Below are 20,170 nucleotides of genomic sequence, written 5' to 3' on the forward strand. Positions count from 1 at the left end.
AGTTGTTTACTTGCCTTACCTGTATCTCTCTCTCAGCCAACTAGATTACAAATTTAGTAATTATAAGGATATATCTCTTCTGTTTATGACTCTGGTAGGCCCCCCAAAGATGTCCCCAGAAGCTATGAAGATATTATGTTAAGTGACAAAGGACAGTTAAAGTTTCTAATCAGCTGACCTTAAATTGGGGGATTATCCTGGATTATCTGTATTAGTTCAAAGCAATTACAAGTGTTCTTAAAGGCAGAAGGGAAGGCAAAAGAAAAGATCAGAGGCCAATTTGAGATCTTAAGCCAACTTGCTTTAATGGATAAATTAGAGGGAGCTTAGGAGGAGTTTTATATTTTATAAAAGAAGAAATGGTATCTGGAAGAGTAAAATCATTTCCCAGGTTGTCCACTTAGCATCACACTCTGCTAAACGCTGGACTTACTGTGCAAATTAGGCAGAGGATTGTCCTCAAGAGTATTATGTTGATGTTGATGCTGAGAGGTCATCCTTTTCAGAGCAAGCTAGAGAACTCACGTATCAGCTAGGAATAATTTTTTTCTATAATATTTTTTATTACCCCTATAATGGACTGTAAGATGACCTAATGAAATCCTTAATAGAGCCTGTTGGTTACCCTAGGATTACTATTATTATTATTATTTTTAAAATATTTATGCTATTTTAATAATTACATTTAGAATCACCATGAAAATAAAACATGGCAATTACATTTTCAAAATTGATTCAAATGTCCTCTGCTATCAACAAAAAATAGTAAAAGCCTTATCCAACATAAGTATTAAGTCATTAGTAATTTAACTATTTCTTTTTAAATGGAATTGAAGTTTGGGGCCCTGGATGGCTCTGTCGGTTAAGCGTTCTACTCTTTGTTTCAGCTCAGGTCATGATCTCAGGGTCCTGAGATCTATCCCCTTGTGAGGCTCCCCTCTCAGCAGGCAGTCTGCTTGGGATTCTTTTCCTCTGCCCTGCCGTCGCTCACACACGATCGCTCTCTAAAAAATAAATAAATAAATCTTAAAAAATAAAATGAAAATTAAGTTTAACATTGTATTAATAATTAACTGAATATTAGGTATTATAAATCACAATTTTATAGTTCTAAGTAAAGATTATTATCATACCCCATCAGTAAAGACACAAACTCTGTGCTAAAATAAGGACCAGTACTCTTTTTTTTATTCTTATGTTAATCCCCATACATTACATCGTTAGTTATAGATGTAGTGTTCCATGATTCATTGTTTGTGCATAACACCCAGTGCTGCATACAGAATGTGCCCTCCTCAACACCCATCACCAGGCTAACCCATCCTCCTACACCCCTCCCCTCTAGAATCCTCAGTTTGTTTTTCAGAGTCCATTGTCTCTCATGGTTCATCTACCCCTCCGATTTCCCGCCCTTCATTCTTCCCCTCCTGCTACCTTCTTCTTCTTCTTCTTTTTTTTTTTTCTTAACATATATTGCATTATTTGTTTCAGAGGTACAGATCTGAGATTCAACAGTCTTGCACAATTCACAGCACTTACCAGAGCACATACCCTCCCCAGTGTCTATCACCCAGTCACCCCATCCCTCCCACCCCACCCCCCACTTCAGCAACCCTCAGTTTGTTTCCTGAGATTAAGAATTCCTCATATCAGTGAGGTCATATGATACATGTCTTTCTCTGTTGGACTTATTTCGCTCAGCAGAACAACCTCCAGGTCCATCCACATCGTTGCAATTGTCAAGCTCTCATTCCTTTTGATGGCTGCATAATATTCCATTGTATATATATACCACTCTTCTTTATCCATTCATCTGTCGATGGACATCTTGGCTCTTTCCACAGTTTGGCTATTGTGGACATTGCTGCTATAAACATCGGGGTGCACGTACCCTTTCAGATCCCTACTTTTGTATCTTTGGGGTAAATACCCAGTAGTGCAATTGCTGGATCATGTGGTAGCTCTATTTTCAACTTTTTGAGGAACCTCCATACTGTTTTCCAGAGTGGCTGCTCCAGCTTGCATTCCCACCAACAGTGTAGGAGGGTTCCCCTTTCTCCGCATCCCCGCCAACATCTGTCGTTTCCTGACTTGTTAATTTTAGCCATTCTGACTGGTGTGAGGTGGTATCTCATGGAGGTTTTGATTTGGATTTCCCTGATGCCAAGCGATATTGAGCACATTTTCATGTGTCTGTTGGCCATTTGGATGTCTTCTTTGGAAAAATGTCTGTTCATGTCTACTGCCCATTTCTTGATTGGATCATTTGTTCTTTGGGTATTGAGTTGGATGAGTTCTTTATAGATTTTGGATACTAGCCCTTTATCTGATATGTCATTTGCAAATAATCTTCTCCCATTCTGTCGGTTGTCTTTTGGTTTTGTTGACTGTTTCCTTTGCTTTGCAAAAGCTTTTTATCTTGATGAAGTCCCAATAGTTCATTTTTGCCCTTGCTTCCCTTGCCTTTGGCCATGTTTCTAGGAAGAAGTTGCTTCAGCTGAGGTCAAAGAGATTGCTGCCTGTGTTCTCCTTTAGGATTTAGATGGACTCCTGTCTCACATTGAGGTCTTTCAACCATTTGGAGTCTATTTTTGTGTGCGGTGTAAGGAAATGGTCCCATTTCATTCTTCTGCATGTGGCTGTCCAATTTTCCCAACACCATTTGTTGAAGAGACTATCTTTTTTCCATTGGACGTTCTTTCCTGCTTTCTCAAAGATGAGTTGACCATAGAGTTGAGGGTCCATTTCTGGGCTCTCTATTCTGTTCCATTGATCTATGTGTCTGTTTTTGTGCCAGTACCATGCTGTCTTGATGATGACAGCTTTGTAATAGAGCTGAAAGTCCGAAATTGTGATGCCGCCGGCTTTGCTTTTCTTTTTCAACATTCCTCTGGCTATGCGGGGTCTTTTCTGGTTCCATACAAATTTTAGGATTATTTGTTCCATTTCTTTGAAAAAAGTGGATGGTGTTTTGATGGGGATTGCATTGAATGTGTAGATTGCTCTAGGTAGCACTGACATCTTCACAATATTTGTTCTTCCAATCCATGAGCATGGAATGTTTTTCCATTTCTTTGTGTCTTCCTCAATTTCTTTCATGAGTATTTTATAGTTTTCTGAGTACAGATCCTTTGCCTCTTTGGTTAGATTTATTCCTAGGTATCTTATGGTTTTGGGTTCAATTGTAAATGGGATGACTCCTTAATTTCTCTTTCTTCTGTCTTGTTGTTGGTGTATAGGAATGCCACTGACTTCTGTGCATTGATTTTATATCCTGCCACTTTACTGAATTCCTGTATGTGTTCTAGCAGTTTTGGGGTGGAGTCTTTGGGGTTTTGAACATAAAGTATCATATCATCTGCAAAGAGTGAGAGTTTGACTTCTTCTTTGCCGATTTGGATGCCTTTGATTTCTTTTTGTTGTCTGATTGCTGTGGCTAGGACTTCCAATACTATGTTCAATAGCAGTGGTGATAGTGGACATTCCTGCGGCGTTCCTGACCTTAGGGGGAAAGCTCTCAGTTTTTCCCCATTGAGAATGATATCCGCTGTAGGTTTTTGATAGATGGCTTTTATGATATTGAGGTATGTACCCTCTATGCCTATACTCTGAAGAGTTTTGATCAAGAAAGGATGCTGTACTTTGTCAAAAGCTTTTTCTGCATCTATTGAGAGGATCATATGATTCTTGTTCCTTCTTTTGTTGATGTATTGTATCACGTTGATTGATTTGCAGATGTTGAACCAACCTTGCAGCCAGGGATAAATCCCACTTGGTCGTGGTGAATAATCCTTTTAATGTACTGTTGGATCCTATTGGCTCGTATTTTGGTGAGAATTTTTGCATCCATGTTCATCAGGGTTATTGGTCTGTAATTCTCCTTTTTGATGGGGTCTTTGTCTGGTTTTGGGATGAAGGTAATGGTGGCCTCATAAAATGAGTTTGGAAGTTTTCCTTCCATTTCTATTTTTTGGAACAGTTTCAGAAGAATAGGTATTAATTCTTCTTTAACTGTTTGGTAGAATTCCCCTGGGAAGCCATCTGGCCCTGGGCTTTTGTTTTTTGGGAGATTTTTGATGACTGCTTCAATTTCCTTAGTGGTTATAGGTCTGTTCAGGTTTTCTATTTCTTCCTGGTTCAGTTTTGGTAGTTGATACATCTCTAGGAATGCATCCATTTCTTCCAGGTTATCTAATTTGCTGGCATAGAGTTGTTCATAATATGTTCTTAGAATTGTTTGTATTTCTTTGGTGTTGGTTGTGATCTCTCCTCTTTCATTCATGATTTTGTTGATTTGGATCATTTTTCTTTTTGATAAGTCTGGCCAGGGGTTTATCAATCTTGTTAATTCTTTCAAAGAACCAGCTCCTAGTTTCGTTGATCTGTTCTACTGTTCTTTTGGTTTCTATTTCATTGATTTCTGCTCTGATCTTTATTATTTCTCTTCTCCTGCTGGGTTTAGACTTTATTTGCTGTTCTTTCTCCAGCTCCTTTAGGTGTAGGGTTAGGTTGTGTACTTGAGACCTTTCTTGTTTCTTGAGAAAGGCTTGTATTGCTATCTACTTTCCTCTTAGGACTGCCTTTGCTGTATCCCAAAGATTTTGTATAGTTGTGTTTTCATTTTCATTGGTTTCCATGATTTTTTTTAATTCTTCTTTAATTTCCTGGTTGACCCATTCATTCTTCAGTAGGGTGCTCTTTAGCCTCCATGTATTTGAGTTCTTTCCGACTTTCTTCTTGTGATTGAGTTCTAGTTTCAAAGCATTGTGGTCTGAAAATAGGCAGGGAATGATCCCAATCTTTTGGTACCGGTTGAGACCTCATTTATGACCTAGGATGTGATCTATTCTGGAGAATGTTCCATGGGCACTAGAGAAGAATGTGTATTCCGTTGCTTTGGGATGGAATGTTCTGAATATGTCTGTGAAGTCCATTTGGTGCAGTGTGTCATTTAAAGTCTTTATTTCCTTGTTGATCTTTTGCTTAGATGATCTGTCCATTTCAGTGAGGGGGGTGTTAAAGTCCCCCACTATTATTGTATTGTTGTCGATGTGTTTCTTTGCTTTTGTTATTTTTTTTTATTTTTATTTTTTAGATTTTATTTATTTATTTATTTGAGAGAGAGAGAATGAGAGACAGAGAGCATGAGAGGGAGGAGGGTCAGAGGGAGAAGCAGACTCCCCGCCGAACAGGGAGCCCGATGCAGGACTCGATCCCAGGACTCCAGGATCATGACCTGAGCCGAAGGTAGTCGCTTAACCAACTGAGCCACCCAGGCGCCCCTCTTTGTTTTGTTATTAATTGCCTTATATAATTGGCTGCTCCCATGTTAGGGGCATAGATATTTACAATTGTTAGATCTTCTTGTTGGATAGACCCTTTAAGTAGGATATATTGTCCTTCCTCATCTCTTATTACACGCTTTGGTTTAAAATCTAATTGGTCTGATATAAGGATTGCCACCCCAGCATGGTAAATGTTTTTCCACCCCCTCACTTTCAATCTGGGGGTGTCTTTGGTTCTAAAATGAGTCTCTTGCAGACAGCATATCAATGGGTCTTGTTTTTTAATCCAGTCTGATAGCCTGTGTCTCTTGATTGGGGCATTTAGCCCATTTACAGTCAGAGTAACTATTGAAAGATAGGAATTTAGTGCCTTTGTATTGCCTGTAAGGTGACTGTTACCATATATTGTCTGTGTTCCTTTCTGGTCTATGTTGCTTTTAGGGTCTCTCTTTGCTTAGAGGACCCCTTTCAAGATTTCTTGTAGAGCTGGTTTTGTGTTTGCAAATTCCTTTAGTTTTTGTTTGTCCTGGAAGCTTTTTCTCTCTCCTTCAATTTTCAATGACAGCCTAGCTGGATATAGTATTCTTGGCTGCATATTTTTCTCATTTAGTGCTCTGAATATATCCTGCCAGTCCTTTCTGGCCTGCCAGGTCTCTGTGGATAGGTCTGTTGCCAATCTAATGTTTCTACCCTTGTAGGTTACATATCTCTTCTCCTGAGCTGCTTTCAAGATTTTCTCTTTGTCTCTGAGACTCGTAAGTTTTACTATTAGATGTCGGGGTGTTGACCTATTTTTATTGATTTTAAGAGGGGTTCTCTGTGCTTCCTGGATTTTCATGCCTGTTTCCTTCCCCAAATGAGGGAAGTTCTCTGCTATAATTTGCTCCATCATACCTTCTGCCCCTCTCTCTCTTTCTTCTTCTTCTGGGATCCCAATTATTCTAATGTTTCGTCTTATGGTATCGCTTATCTCTCGAATTCTGCCCTCATGATCCAATAGTTGTTTATCTCTCTTTTTCTCAGCTTCTTTATTTTTCATCATTTGGTCTTCTATATCACTGATTCTCTCTTCTGCCTCATTTATACTAGCAGTTAGCGCCCCCATATTTGATTGCACCTCATTAATAGCCTTTTTGATTTCTACTTGGTTAGATTTTAGTTCTTTTACTTCTCCAGAAAGGGTTTCTCTAATAACTTCCATGATTTTTTCAAGCCCAGCTAGTATCTTTAAAGTGATGATTCTGAACTCTAGATCTGACATCGTACTAATGTCTGTATTGAGTAGGTCCCTGGCATTCGGTACTACCTCTTGTTCTTTTTGTTGAGGTGATTTTTTCCATCTTGTCATTTTGTGCAGAGGACAATAGATTAATGAGAGAACAAAATGCTAGCAGAATAACCACGTCCCCACAAAATGTGCTCTAAACAAATCAGAAAAGACCTGAAGCAGGGGAAAAAGAAAGGGAAAGGGAGAAAAAAGAAAAAGAGAAAGATAAAAACAAACAAAACAAAACAACAACAACAAAAAAAACCAGAATGGGATCAAATATGATCAGGCTGGTATATAGATCAGTGCCACACACTATATTTTGGGTGTATTTTGGTCTGTTAGAAGAAAGTGCCTCCCAAAATTTTAAAGAAAGAAAAACTTATATATGTACAAAAATAAGGGTTAATATGATGAAGGGATGGAATATGAGTGTAAAGATGGAAATTATAAAAAATTTTATAAAAGGAATTGATAAGAAGTTGTTTGAAAAAAGAAAGAAGAGGATTTAAAAAAAGAAAAAAGAACAAAAAGGGAGAGAATGTGATCAGACAGGGCAGTAGAAAAAACCATATACTAGAGATTTAGGGTATATTTTGATCTGTTAGAAGAAACTATCTCAAAATTTTAAAGAGAGAACAACTTATATATATATGCCAAAAATACGGGTAACTACTATGATGGGATAGAATATGACTCTAAAAATGAAAAATAAAAATATTTATTAAAGAAGGGATTGATAAGATGTTGGTTGAAAAAGGGAAAAAGAAAAAGAAAAAAAAAGAAAAAGAAAAAAAGACAGTTAAATAACACTTAACTTTGAAAGACTAAAGAATCATGGTAAAAAAGCCTATTCTATGTGCAGTATTCCCCTAGCGCCGGAGTTCTGCCATTCTCATTGATCGGTAAACGTGGTCTTGGCTGGCTGTTCTCGCTGATCTTCTGGGGGAGGGGCCTGTTGCCGTGGTTCCCAAATGTCTTTGCCAGAGGCGGAATTGCCCCCCCTTGCCCCCTCCCGGCTAAGTAATCTGCTCGGGTTTGCTCTCCAGGGCTTTTGTTCCCTGCGAGCTTTCCGTACAGCTTTGGAGGTGGAGAGTAAAAATGGTGGCCTCCCAATCTCTGCCCCGGAGGAGCCGAGAACTCGGTCCCCGCTCCTCAGTGAGCCCCCAGAGAAAAGCTGTCAGTCACTCCCGTCTCCTGGGTCTCCGGCCACACTCTGTGCTCACCCAACCTGTGACCGCGCGTTTCTATCTCTGGCACCTGACTCCAGGTGGAGTCTCCAAACCCAGCAGATCCCTGCGGTGCGCTCCCGCGCGGCTCCTCCCAGGGGAGGAAGGTGAGTCTCCCCGGATCTGCCGCTTGTTGGGTCCCTGCTGGAGGAGCAGGGGCCCGACTGTGCCACGGATCACGGTTTATGGCAACCCCAAGCTGAGAGCCCGTGCCTGGGTTCCGCCTCTGCAGCTGGCTTCCCTGTTCCATTACCTGGGAGCTCTGCCACACTCAGGCACCCCCGGTCTTTCTGTGACCCCGAGGGTCCTGAGACCCCACTCTCCTGGAGGGTTCCACCCCCGCTTAGCCACCAGAGTGACGTCCCTCAGCGGAGCAGACTTTTAAAAGTTCCAATTTTGTGCTCCGTGGTTCTATCACTTGCCAGAAGCAGCCGACAGAGGCCCCTCCCCCGCCGTCTATCCCCCCGAATATCGCCTCGGATTCACTTCTCCGCACGTCCTACCTTCCAGAAAGTGGTTGCTTTTCTGATGAGAGAGTTGTTGTTATTATTTTCTTCGAACTCCTGTGAGTTTGTAGGTGTTCAGAATGGTTTGATCCCTATCCAGCTGAATTCCTGAGAGGAGATGAAATCCAGGTCTCCTACTCCTCTGCCATCTTGCTCCGCCCCCCAAGGACCAGTACTCTTAAAAGTAATGAAATCAATTAGCACAAAACATCAAAAAGGGACATCATAATCCATTCTTCCTACTTTAACTTACTGAATAAAAACTTCATGAATTAAAGGAATAGTCAATTTGTTAATATATTTTAGTTTGAAGATATTCATTATTTCAACTAATCTTTACTTTTACCTTAATCAGTAAATGCGTATTTTTTCTTTTATAAGAGAGTGCATATATCATAGGTGAAAGTATCTGTCATTGTTTGCCACATTGAATTTGAATTTATGAGATTTCAGAGAGTTACTTAAAAAGTTTTAGAATATGATATTAAAACATTGCTTTCATTTCTATAATTTTAGATATGCCAGAAATGGAAAAAGAAGGGAAACTTCCATTTTATATCCAAAATCAAGGTTTTTCAAATTTAAAAACATTTCTGTATTGATTTTATTTAAAAAGAAGCAACTTTAGAACACCCTAGAATTACTTTTTAACAGCAGGGAGCTAGCTTGACTAGAAATTCCTTGGAGAATATTCCCTTCTTCTAGGGGCAGTCAACAGCAAATGAATGATTGACATAAGGTATAAAAGACCAGCCCTCTTACTATAAAGATGGATCACTTGATAGTACCATATCTGCTTCTTAGCTCCCCAAGGGATAAGGCTGAGGCTAGACTCACACCTGGGAGAGCATCCTTGCTTAGCTTCTCCCCCTCCTCTATCCTGCTTCCCTCATTTCCTTATGGGTTTCACTTAAGAGCACCCACTTGCTCTGCTCTTAGGAAACCCACCTAAATCAATGTCACATTTCTATAATGCTCCCATATGACTTCCAGATAAAACATTTTTAAAACGGACCTTGTTTCTTTCATTTGTTCTAGAGAAAGTGTGCTGCTATATCTCTAAATGTCACTATTCTTTAGATATAGCTCATTCCAGAAGAAGAGAGTACTTTAGGGAAGAGGAAAACAAACCAAAGGTGTTCCAGAAGAAACCATTATGGACTCTACTTTGGCATCTGAGTATCTGAAGACTTTGAATTAATGGAGAGGGACTGAACCAAAGGTCTCCTGACTCCTGGCCAGCCCTTTTTCCTCAGCTTACTCATTGCCTCTCTGCACATTGTTATTAGGATTTGCTGTGATGTTCTGGGTAAAATTGTTCATGGAAACAAAAAAGAAAGAGTATTGCCCAACTGTCCCTAAGCTATTGGAACAGGGTTATAGGAATCAGAAAAATCTGCTCATGAAGCACTGGCCCCAATCAGAGATTGAAATTGTTTGCTATCAAAACTATGCTGTAGCAGCATGACATTTTCTTCAAGAGAAAAGATGCAGCCTCCTCTCTTGAAAGCATGGATCAATGAATAAGGGAGTGAGTGACTGGTGGGATGAATGAATGCATGAGTGGGATGATGAGTGATTGAATAAACTTGCCGCAGTATCCTTGAGAAGGAAGTTCTTTGCTCTTGTCTGTTCTTCAGTTATAAAAAGATATTACTTAAAATCTACCTAAAAACACAGAGGAGAGAGGCAAACTCATATTTCTTCCTCTTTACTCTCTTTTCTCTTTCTCATCCTTTTATGATAATACCAGAATATATGTATTATTTGGGGGTGTTTGTTAAGGAAAATATGATGCTGGGACTCATTCTCTTCCCAAGATGCTTACTAACTTCTAATAAAATGATTTATTCCAGTTCCTTCAAAAGCAAAATTTCTATTCCTTGAGAAACACCATATCTTGAAAATTTAGCAAGTAGGAGAAGGAGGAGTTTTCAGCTTCCAAGAAATATGTTTGAGATATGTATTTTATTTAAAAAATGGTCTGATTTAAAAGTGTTTTTCTTTATATGTATGCTTATAGCCAGAACAATGAAAAAAACCTGTGTATATGAGGTTTTACCACTATATCTGAAGTAGTTGACTAGCCTACCTAAGAAATCAGAAGTTAAAACAGTTTATTAATTTTGAATGAGATATTATGAAATAAATCAAATATTAAACTAAGTAAAAGTATATACATGGAAGAAACTCATGGTGAAACCAGTGTAGCCTTGTGTTTGACAGAAAACCTTATACTAGTGAAGGTTCATGAAAATTGTCCTTTGAAAACCTCAAGTGGAGGGAAATGCTGAACATAGACTCTGTTTTTTTACCCCCACAAACTATTCCTATCATTACATTTAGAAGACCGGTCTACGCCACTCTTGTTTTATTCTTAAAATTTCCCAGTGCTTTATCATATTGTCTCTGGCATGCCACAGGCTTTTACCCTATAATTTCTGAATTGCTGCCTTCAACAGGTGGGTGAATAAATGTTAAGACCAACTGACTCTGAAATATTGCTAAGGTAAATTGACCTAAAAAGAAAATAATTAAAATATTTTATTGGGGAGGGTATGTGCTATGGTGAGTGCTGTGAATTGTGTAAGACTGATGAATCACAGACCTGTACCCCTGAAACAAATAATACATTATATGTTAATTTTTTAAAAAGAAAGAAAAATAAAATAGAATATTTAGATAAAATTTTAGAATATAAAAGAAAATGACATCAATGAAAAAATGCAGGGTATTATGGTACTTCTTTATAAACACACTTCCTTTGATTATTTTTGGCAAGATAACTAAATGTGATTGAAATATATATATATTTAAAATATGTGGAATGTCTTGTAGAAAAAAGATACACACATGGAGTTATTTTGAAGTGGTAATGACAAGGGAAGTTGGAACAGAAATGGCAAGGGTGAGTGTGAGTGTGTAGCATTGTTAAATACAATGGCATAACTCCTGTGAGTTTTAATGGCAAGCTAGGTCTGAGGAAACACAGCCAGACCTTCTAATGTGAGCCCTCAAAGGGGCCTTCAATTCATTTATACTGTCATTTTGTTCCTTATCATTAGGATGAAACACCCAGATTTCAATGGCCTACTTCCTTGGCAAATAATAATATAAATAAACAAACTATCTCATTCTGACCTTTCCATTTATCTCTAATTTGAATCACTGCTTGAGGAGTTCTACCAATTACATCTCTGACAAACAATGAGAACGGATCAAAATGGACAGCCATTCAAAAAAAAGAATGTTTAAAGATGTTGTACTGATACCTTATTCTCAGAATAGATTATAAGAATAGCAGGTGCTGTGGGAATGTATTGATACGAGAATGAACAGAGTAAGGAAATGGAAAATAATGCAAGTGTGTTAGGTTTACTACCATAATTGAATTTCAGAAAAGTCTAAGTGATAATAAAAAATGGTCTGTGTAAAATTAATCACATATTCTTGGATATAAATTTTTACTTTCTTGGTTCATCAGGAATCAGTAGATATAACTATAAAAGCAAGCATAGCATTCTCTTCTTTAACCTAGAATTTTTTTGTCCTGTTTGATTTGTGAGCTGGGGTTTTTGAACTTGTTATATAAGCCTACAAAATTGTAAACTAATTTCCAAGTTTGCCCCCATTACAGCTTTCAGCATCAGTAATGGATACAGAGTTATCAACTTCAACCAGGGGTAGATTTTCTGATCCTGACATTGGTGTGAAGTTATTACAATAGAACAGGAAGAAGTTGGTATATTTCTCCTTGGGACACTTCCATGTTGCCCATTGTGTGGCTCACCTGTACTTACTTTGATATTTATCGGAGTATGCAATGACTTCACTGAGATTTCTTTTTCTCTGCAGTTCAATAGAGACAGTTGTAAGGATTAGAAGTTGGGGGAAGAAAAGTGGTAAGTGTAATGAAACAACATGTTCTTTAGGCATACCAAACCAACCTACTCATCTTTGCCAAGTCATTTGGTTGTAACAAAACTGGAAAGAGAAGCAAGGGGGAAGTTGAGTGACCTAAGAATCAGAGTTTGGAATTAGAATAGACTTCTAGTATAGCCAGCTGTATTCCAACAAGTAAAGAATTGTGTTTATTCATGATAGGTTAAGTGTCTGACCTCAAATCATACTTTCGTTATGTGGTCATGAGGGCTAGAACCTGGTTCTCCTTCCTTGAGTGCTAGACAATCTTCCATAATGTCACAAATATTGGAGGTCTACTGGGCTTCCCTATGAAGATTCTTGTATGCACACTTTAATTTGAACTGCCATCAGTCAAGGTCAGCAGAACCATATGCAGTGAAAACAACAGAGCTAATGTAATCTGTGGAATCAGTGATTTTTTTCAAGGCCACAGGACTGTCAGGAATATTCTCAGTCTGCAGTCAATGGCTTTCTTTTCATAATGAATGTCTTGGTTTCTCTTGCAAATATATTACTTGAATAAATATTCCGGAATCATAGAAGTTTTGAATCTTCAGGTTTTTCACATTTTTATCTCATCTTTCCCCTTTATTTTGTAAATTTGCATGCGGACACCCTGGAAGGTTGTAACGTTCTCCAGATCACATGTCTCCTGTGTGACTGAGTCCAGGCTGGGACTCTCGATTCTGACTTACATTCAGAGGCTTTCTCTCAAAGCCATACTGTGTTACTTCTTTTAGAATAACTGGCGTAAATTTTTTATAACCAGAGCCACAGGTGATACATTATTTGGATGTCAAACCGCACCTTGCACATAGTTGGAACAAAATGTATTACCTAAGACAAATAATGAATGAATCCAAACTCAGCCTGTTCACCAGGTAAGCTCTAAGTTAGTCAGGAAGCTGGCAGGCTGGAAGAAATAGACCAAAAAGATGACAGGAAAAGGCATATGGAAATGGAATAACCAGGTTGTGTCTCTGTTGAATCTTTCGGATCATCGTAAATGCTTTGCCTGATGGTAACCTCACAGCATCCAGAAACTGTGAGTCATTTCTTTCCTTTCCCCTTGCTTTTACCCTCGACTTTTTAGGAGTAGTTCAATTCTGAATAGTTCTGAACAGTTCAGCTGCCAGCCCAAATCTATTAGCCATATTCTTCCAGAAATCACTTTCCAGTCATGTAAAATTTTACTGTCCTCATACCCCAAGGAGCTTTGACTTGCTGCTATCCTATAGACCCCTCTCTCCTGAAGGTTCTTTCCTTGCCCCTTGCCCCTTTTGTATTATAATTATTATTTATTTTGTTTTAACATAATAACATCATTTGACATCATTATTTGGTGAGACCTTTTATATGTGGTGCTAGGTTGATACGCATGCTTACTCTTCTCAGAGATGTTTGGCACTAAGTAACTCATAACACACAAAAAAATACATTAAGCACATTGTCTTCTATTATTCTTTCCCAAGCTCTAAGTGATACAAGAGGACAGGATTACATCTTTCCTTCAAATAGATTGCCAGCATTGTCCCTAAAATGACCTCGTTCCTTAAATAAGAAATATAGACTTAAAAATTATATAACATTCAAAGAGTTAAAGTTATAAATTTCACATTTCTCTAGACAGGCCTTTAAAAAAGAACAATCTCTGGCAGCTCACAGACTAACAAAGGTAACAGATGTTGGACTGGAAACTGCACAGTCTAGAGGAGAAAAATTAATTTGTGAAAAAGCAGCTTTTTTCCCCGTGTGTGTGTTTAATGGCCTTAGCAAAGCAGAATGGAAATATTTGCATTCTCGGCAATCAATTTACATGCTTAAGCATTTGTTTTTCTCCCCATCCTAAACATAATTGTCTGTTCAGTAATAACCCACATAGTGGAAAGAAGGGTCAAGAGATGCTGTGTGTCTTTGGCATCAACCTACTGTTAGCAACCAAGTTTCTTAGTCCACAATGCTCATTTGGTTTCTCTTCGCATTTCTTAATGCACAACTTGCTGAACATCCTGCTAAGATAAAGTCGATGTTTCCCATCTCTCGGGTGGAATTTCTTCTCCCCTTGCCATCTGACTCAAATCTGCCTTCTCACTTCTCCAGAGCTGCCAACACAATAGTCCCCTTTTTATCTTCACTATATTTTGGAATATTGTGAAGATCGCCAAAGCAGAGTGGGAGTGGAGACAGTAGGGAATAAAAAGAAGCCGAGTGGAAGTGGAAACAGTAGGGAATAAAAAGAAGCTGTTTTAAGCAAGCATTGAGGCTGTTACTTTTTTTTTTTTTTAATATTTATCATCTGCTTAGAGTTGATGCTGATGAAACCCTATAGTTTGGCAAAGCAGCTGTGTTTAAAGCAATTTACAACAGATTTCAAAAAAAAAAAAAATCCCATTGTGTCCCTCATTTCAATATCAGCCTTTAAGATTTCAATGATATTGTAACAGTGATGTATCAGGACAGATGGCAACTACACCTGTGGTGGACAAGGCATAGGTGTAAACTTGTCAAATCACTAAGTTGTACACCTGAAATTAATGTAACATTGTGTGTCAGCTATACTCGAAAGAAAGAAAGAAAGAAAGAAAGAAAGAAAGAAAGAAAGAAAGAAAGAAAGAAAGAAAAAGGGAAGGAAGGAAGGAAGGAAGAAAGAAAGAAAGAAAGGAAGAGAAAGAAAGAAGGAAGGAAGAAAGAAAGAGAAAAAGAAAGAAAAAGGAAGAGAAAGAAGGAAGAAAGAAAGAAAGAAAAAGGAAGAGAAAGAAAGAAGAAAGAAAGAAAGAAAGAAAGAAAGAAAGAAAGAAAGAAAGAAAAAGGAAGAGAAAGAAAGAAGGAAGAAAAAGAAAGAAAGAGGAAGAGAAAGAAAGAAGGAAAGGAAGAAAGAAAAAGAAAGAAGGAAGGAAGGAAGAAAGAGAGAGAAAGAAAGGAAAGAAAGAAAGAAAGAAAGAGGAAGAGAAGGAAGGAAGGAAGGAAGGAAGGAAGGAAGGAAGAAAGAAAGAAAGAGGAAGAGAAAGAAAGAAGGAAGGAAGGAAGAAAGAAAGAAAGAGAAAAAGAAAGAAAAAGGAAGAGAAAGAAAGAAGGAAGAAAGAAAGAAAGAAAGAAAAAGGAAGAGAAAGAAAGAAAGAAAAAGGAAGAGAAAGAAAGAAGGAAGAAAAAGAAAGAGGAAGAGAAAGAAAGAAGGAAAGGAAGAAAGAAAAAGAAAGAAGGAAGGAAGGAAGAAAGAGAGAAAGAAAGGAAAGAAAGAAAGAAGAAAGAAAGAAAGAAAGAAAAGAAGGAAGGAAGGAAAGAAAGAAAGAAAGAAAGAAAGAAAGAAAGAAAGAAAGAAAGAAAGAAAGAAAGAAGAAAGAAAGAAAAGAAAGAAAGAAAGAAAGAAAGAAAGAAAGAAAGAAAGAAAGAAAAGAAAGAAAGAAAGAAAAGGAAGAAAAAGAATGTGTGAGAATTGTTTCCAAAGGACTCATAGCAGAGGACAAATGAAACACCCCAAGGAGACTCTGCTAAGAGAGATTTGCAATTCACACAGCATTCCAGCCCCATTTCTCAAGCTCAGATCACTAGTGTATCTGGTTAGAACTTGCGGAATTAACATGTCTCTCTCTTTGTCCTGCTTCACTGTTTTAGTCAAGGGAATTAATCAAAAAAAATGTTGCTTCATTTTTGAACTGCTTGTGAAAGCCTCCTTATTTCAGTTAAGTAGAAATCTATTTTGTTAGCAAGCCCAAGCTCTTCCTCTGGGCTACATTTATGTATGCAGATCAACTAATTATATAGGTATTTTTAGTGGGTGACAATCTTTTTTCTCTCCTTTCTTCTCTCTCAAAGCATTTTTGAGAAAGTTTTGCTGGGGGCAACTTAAAAAGGATTATTTTTCTGTATTAAAACCTTCAAGTTTAAACAATCTGACTAAATGAAGTGGTGTTTATGAAACGAAAGGCAAAGGTTTAATTCAAGAATGGAGCATTTTAGTTTTTGCATAGAAAAACTTTTTTTCTAGGGCAGATATCAAGCAGACAACCCCTTTAATTCCATCTTCAGCTCTTTGATGATTCGAGGTGCTTTTAACACTTAACCCACAAATAAACTCAACAAAGTACAAGTAATGGAAATGAAGGTACAGGGCAGGCTGTTACCAGCACTGAAAAACAAAAGAAAGATACTTCAAAACACAATTCCTTTTGATTGTGGTCAATAGACCACTTTGTTCATAAAGCTTTGACAAAATATAATACATAGAGTAGTTGTGTGTGTAATATACACACAGGTCCCAAAAGCCCCCTGGAGAATTTCTCTTGATGAGAATTTTAGTACTTAACTGAAAATTATGGCTTTTGGACTCTTTCATTTTTATTTCTAGTGAACACATCAAATACAAAAGCAACTTGTTTAGCTAACACATTGCATTTCAGTCTCTTTGCCACTTGTGTATTCATTTCCAGCAATGTTTGCAACACCATTTGATCTTAAACACCCAACATAAAATAGAGGTGCAGGGAACTGGAATATTACCTCAATAAGTGTAGACAAGCAAGAATTAAATTGACCTTCAACTTCAGATTTCTCTGTCCTTCCTTAGAGTAGGGATATACAGAGGTGCTAAGTTGATTTATGTTAACTTAAAACTATTTCACTAAAGTAATGACCTTGTACCAATAAATGTTTAAGTATCTAGTTCTTCAGGGATTGTTGAAAAAAACATCATTCTTAAAATAACGCGGATCTTCTGTGAAAGCTTTTGACTGCCAGAGAATTTACTCAGAGTGCATTTTAAACAACCTTCATATAGAAGGAAACTAAAGCATGGCTACCATAGGCTTTGTACTTTAATCTTTATTTACAGGTTGAATGGAGCCAAAGTTGAATGAAAAATGAAATGCTAGAGAGCAAGCTATGTCTGTTTGTTCACAATATGCTGATGAAATCCTCCATATGGGGAATGAGCAGAAATTAAGGGTGTGCTTTTGTTGTTGTTGTTTTCTTTTAAGAGTGTCGATTTCAGTCCCACTTTTCTTCTTCTTAAAGTTACTTGGACACCATCCCTCATGGTGGAACCTCTCTGTACCTCAGTTTTCTTGAATACAAAGAGAAAGTAGAGGAAAAAATAATGTGCAAATTCTTTTTAAGCTCTGAAAATTCTGGATTTATATCTCAAAAGTATTTTTACATGATCCATAATTCAAGATACATGTACAATAAGATCTTTCATACAGGCAATTTCAAACCACAGAAATGGAATATAAATTAAATATATGAATAATCTTAGGTTAATACAGTTGGTAATTAATAATTATAATTGACTAAAAACTTGCTGACATGGAACATAGACTAAATCCTTCAACTACTTCTACTGAGAAACAACAAAATGTGTAGTAAATCTATTAAAGGAATTACTTCCCTTCAAAATGTTATATAGGTTCCTGATTACCAAAGGATGCTTGATTACTTCCTCTTGCTTTTCTAGGCGGTAGATCGATATAGAGTTTTTAAAGAGTGTTAATACTTTTTTTCTTTTACCTTGAGAGTGAACACTCACCTTAGTTAACAAATTAACAAATTAAGGTAGGAGGTAGTATTTCGTGTATGATAAACGTTATCCCAAGTCAGCTGTGGTGGGGATGGTGAGCCACTAGCTCATTAGTTAAGATTCTTTTGTTCCAGAATTCCAAGACTGAACTTTCTGGTGCCACTTAAAAGCCCACTAGGTCAGGAACTTCAGATTTTAAGCCATGTGCTACCATTTTCCTGGAGGCCTTCCCTGAAGTCTTATTCTTGAAGTGGTCAATACCTGAAGTGTAGCATTTATTTCCTGCCCCCTGTCCCATGTTGTCCACCCTCTCTTACCTATTATTCTATAGGATTGTGTTCTGTATTTTATATCAATCCCTGCCTCCACTGCTTCACAATCACCAAAGACTTTATATCCTCAGCCTTCACTCATAGAGTTTCTGCTACCACCCTACCAGTATTATGAAAATTCAGCCTCTCCCCCAAAGATACTACTTTATGTCCAGCCTTACTGAGTTCAGTTTGTTCTCACTGGGATAGTAGCTTCCATGCTCTTTTTTGGCTTCCGGATTATTGCTCCTTCTCCAATTTGTAAACACTGCTTTTTGGGGGCTCATGAAAGCTGTCAAGACAACTCTCTCTACTTATCATCCACTGGCCTCTGGATAATTTGCTCTGTCACTGAAGATTTTTGGCATCTGGATAATTTTTCATTTCTAACCCAGTTTCTGCCATTATCTTAAGTGTTTTCAACAACCATTTATCATATTGAACCCTACTGTATTGAATTGATGTGATGACTGCTTCAGAGCATGGCCTCTCAATTTTTTCTTTTGGCCTCTCAATTTCTTTACCTCATTATCTGCAGAAACATCCTTTTCAATTTCTCTTCAACCATCTACTCTCAGAGTTAAACTCAAGACCATACAACTTCATGAAACTGTTCTTCCAAAATTAAGAACTCAACATCCTATTCTTACCCCATAACCTTCTACTTTCCAAGCATGGTTTTTTTTTTTTTGAGAGCATCTCTTGACCCTTCTTCCACTATGTAGGTTATTATTGAACAGACAATTAATTAATGACCTTTCTCCCGCCTCTTGGGCATGTCCAGTCCATTGACCATCCTCCCTTTCCTTTGTCCCATCCACTAGCTTTGATTTGTCATCTGATTAAATCCTGACCTCAGATGTACTCAACTGCCTGCTTTCTTTGTGTCTCCACATAAACCATAGACAAAGAAAATCATAAGAGAAAATTGGATTGCTACACTACGATCACCAACCTCAGCTGGGTCTCTGGATTTCTCAAAAATCTTACTAGGTTCACTGATCAACTCATTTTCCAATTCTGAATGGCTGTTGCAAATTACCTTCACCCTTCTGAAACTGCTGCCACCATTCTTCTCCTGACACTCAGCAGATGACATTTGCTTTCATTTAATTTAGCAGGTGGCAGGGAACTCCCTCATCCTGCCACTATCCAAGTTACAAATTATCTTCAGAACACAGCATTGTCTCCTTCCCTCCTGTTACAGTTGAAGAGGTGTCTCTCCTCTTTCTGATTCTGTTTTCCTTGTTCTTGGAATCTACCTTCTCCTATTTTTTGTAAATTTCATTAATGAATATCCTTTTTATCACCGGTAACTTTACCTTATCTCTCTCTCTATTTTGGATCTTTCTGATCAACATCCATATAAGACCAGTTTTCTCCAATTAAATACAAAGCAGGAGTGCCTGGGTGGCTCAGTCAGCTAAGCATCTGACTCTCAATTTGGACTTCTGTCATAATTTCAAGGTTGTGAGATAAAGCCCCATGTAGGGCTCCATGCTGAGCATGGAGCCTGCTTACGATTCTGTCTCCCTCCCTCTCCATCTGCTTCTCCCCCACCCCGCCCCTGTTTGCATTCTTTCTCTCTCTCTCTCTCTCAAAAAAAAAAAAAAGATAAAAAAAAGCAGAACAATATAAAAGAAACAAATACATCCCTTGTCTCTCTTTCCTTTATCTACTTATAGCATACTTTCTTTTCTTTTTGATTTTATTATGTTATGTTAATCACCGTACATTACATCATTAGTTTTTGATGTAGTGTCCCATGATTCATTGTTTGCGAATAACACCCAGTGCTTCATTCAGTATGTGCCCTGTTTAATACCCATCAGCAGGCTAACCCATCCCCCCACCCCCTCCCCTCTAGAACCCTCAGTTTGTTTCTCAGAGTCCATAGTCTCTCATGGCTCATCTCCCCTTATACCTTCTTGAGAGTCGTTAAGAATCTTCTATGCATGTGTCAGCCATCTTGTCTGTCTTCCCACCACCATCAGTCCACTGTGATGTCTCCTATGAGTGTCACCAACGATTTTATGCCACTAAATTCATTGCCCATTTTCGGGTTTTCATTTTAGTTAACCTCTCCCGGGCATCCAAACCTATTATCCATTTCCTCCTTCATTCCGAGGTTTCTGT

The 20,170-nt window shown here is 37.9% G+C and overlaps 2 protein-coding genes across 3 annotated transcripts in view; both read left to right on the forward strand.

Moving 5' to 3' along the window:
- Positions 1-20,170, forward strand: part of LOC123862956 (RNA-binding motif, single-stranded-interacting protein 3) — a 1,542,535-nt gene that overhangs the window by 1,346,327 nt on the left and 176,038 nt on the right. The window lies entirely within an intron of this gene.
- On the forward strand, positions 4,553-19,654 carry LOC129045709 (uncharacterized). Its single transcript, XM_064588875.1, has one exon. The coding sequence runs from the start codon at positions 14,658-14,660 to the stop codon at positions 15,639-15,641; it is 984 nt and encodes a 327-aa protein (XP_064444945.1). The 5' UTR covers positions 4,553-14,657; the 3' UTR covers positions 15,642-19,654.

The sequence above is a fragment of the Mirounga angustirostris genome, unplaced genomic scaffold, assembly GCF_029215605.1.
Source record: "Mirounga angustirostris isolate CCGP_5_RB_7025 unplaced genomic scaffold, mMirAng1.0.hap1 SCAF_1, whole genome shotgun sequence".
Lineage (NCBI taxonomy): Eukaryota > Metazoa > Chordata > Mammalia > Carnivora > Phocidae > Mirounga > Mirounga angustirostris.

What these genes read in the sequence shown, in the direction of transcription:
- LOC129045709 (XM_064588875.1), top strand. Translation starts at nt 14,658, where the DNA reads ATGTATCAGGACAGATGGCAACTACACCTGTGGTGGACAAGGCATAGG.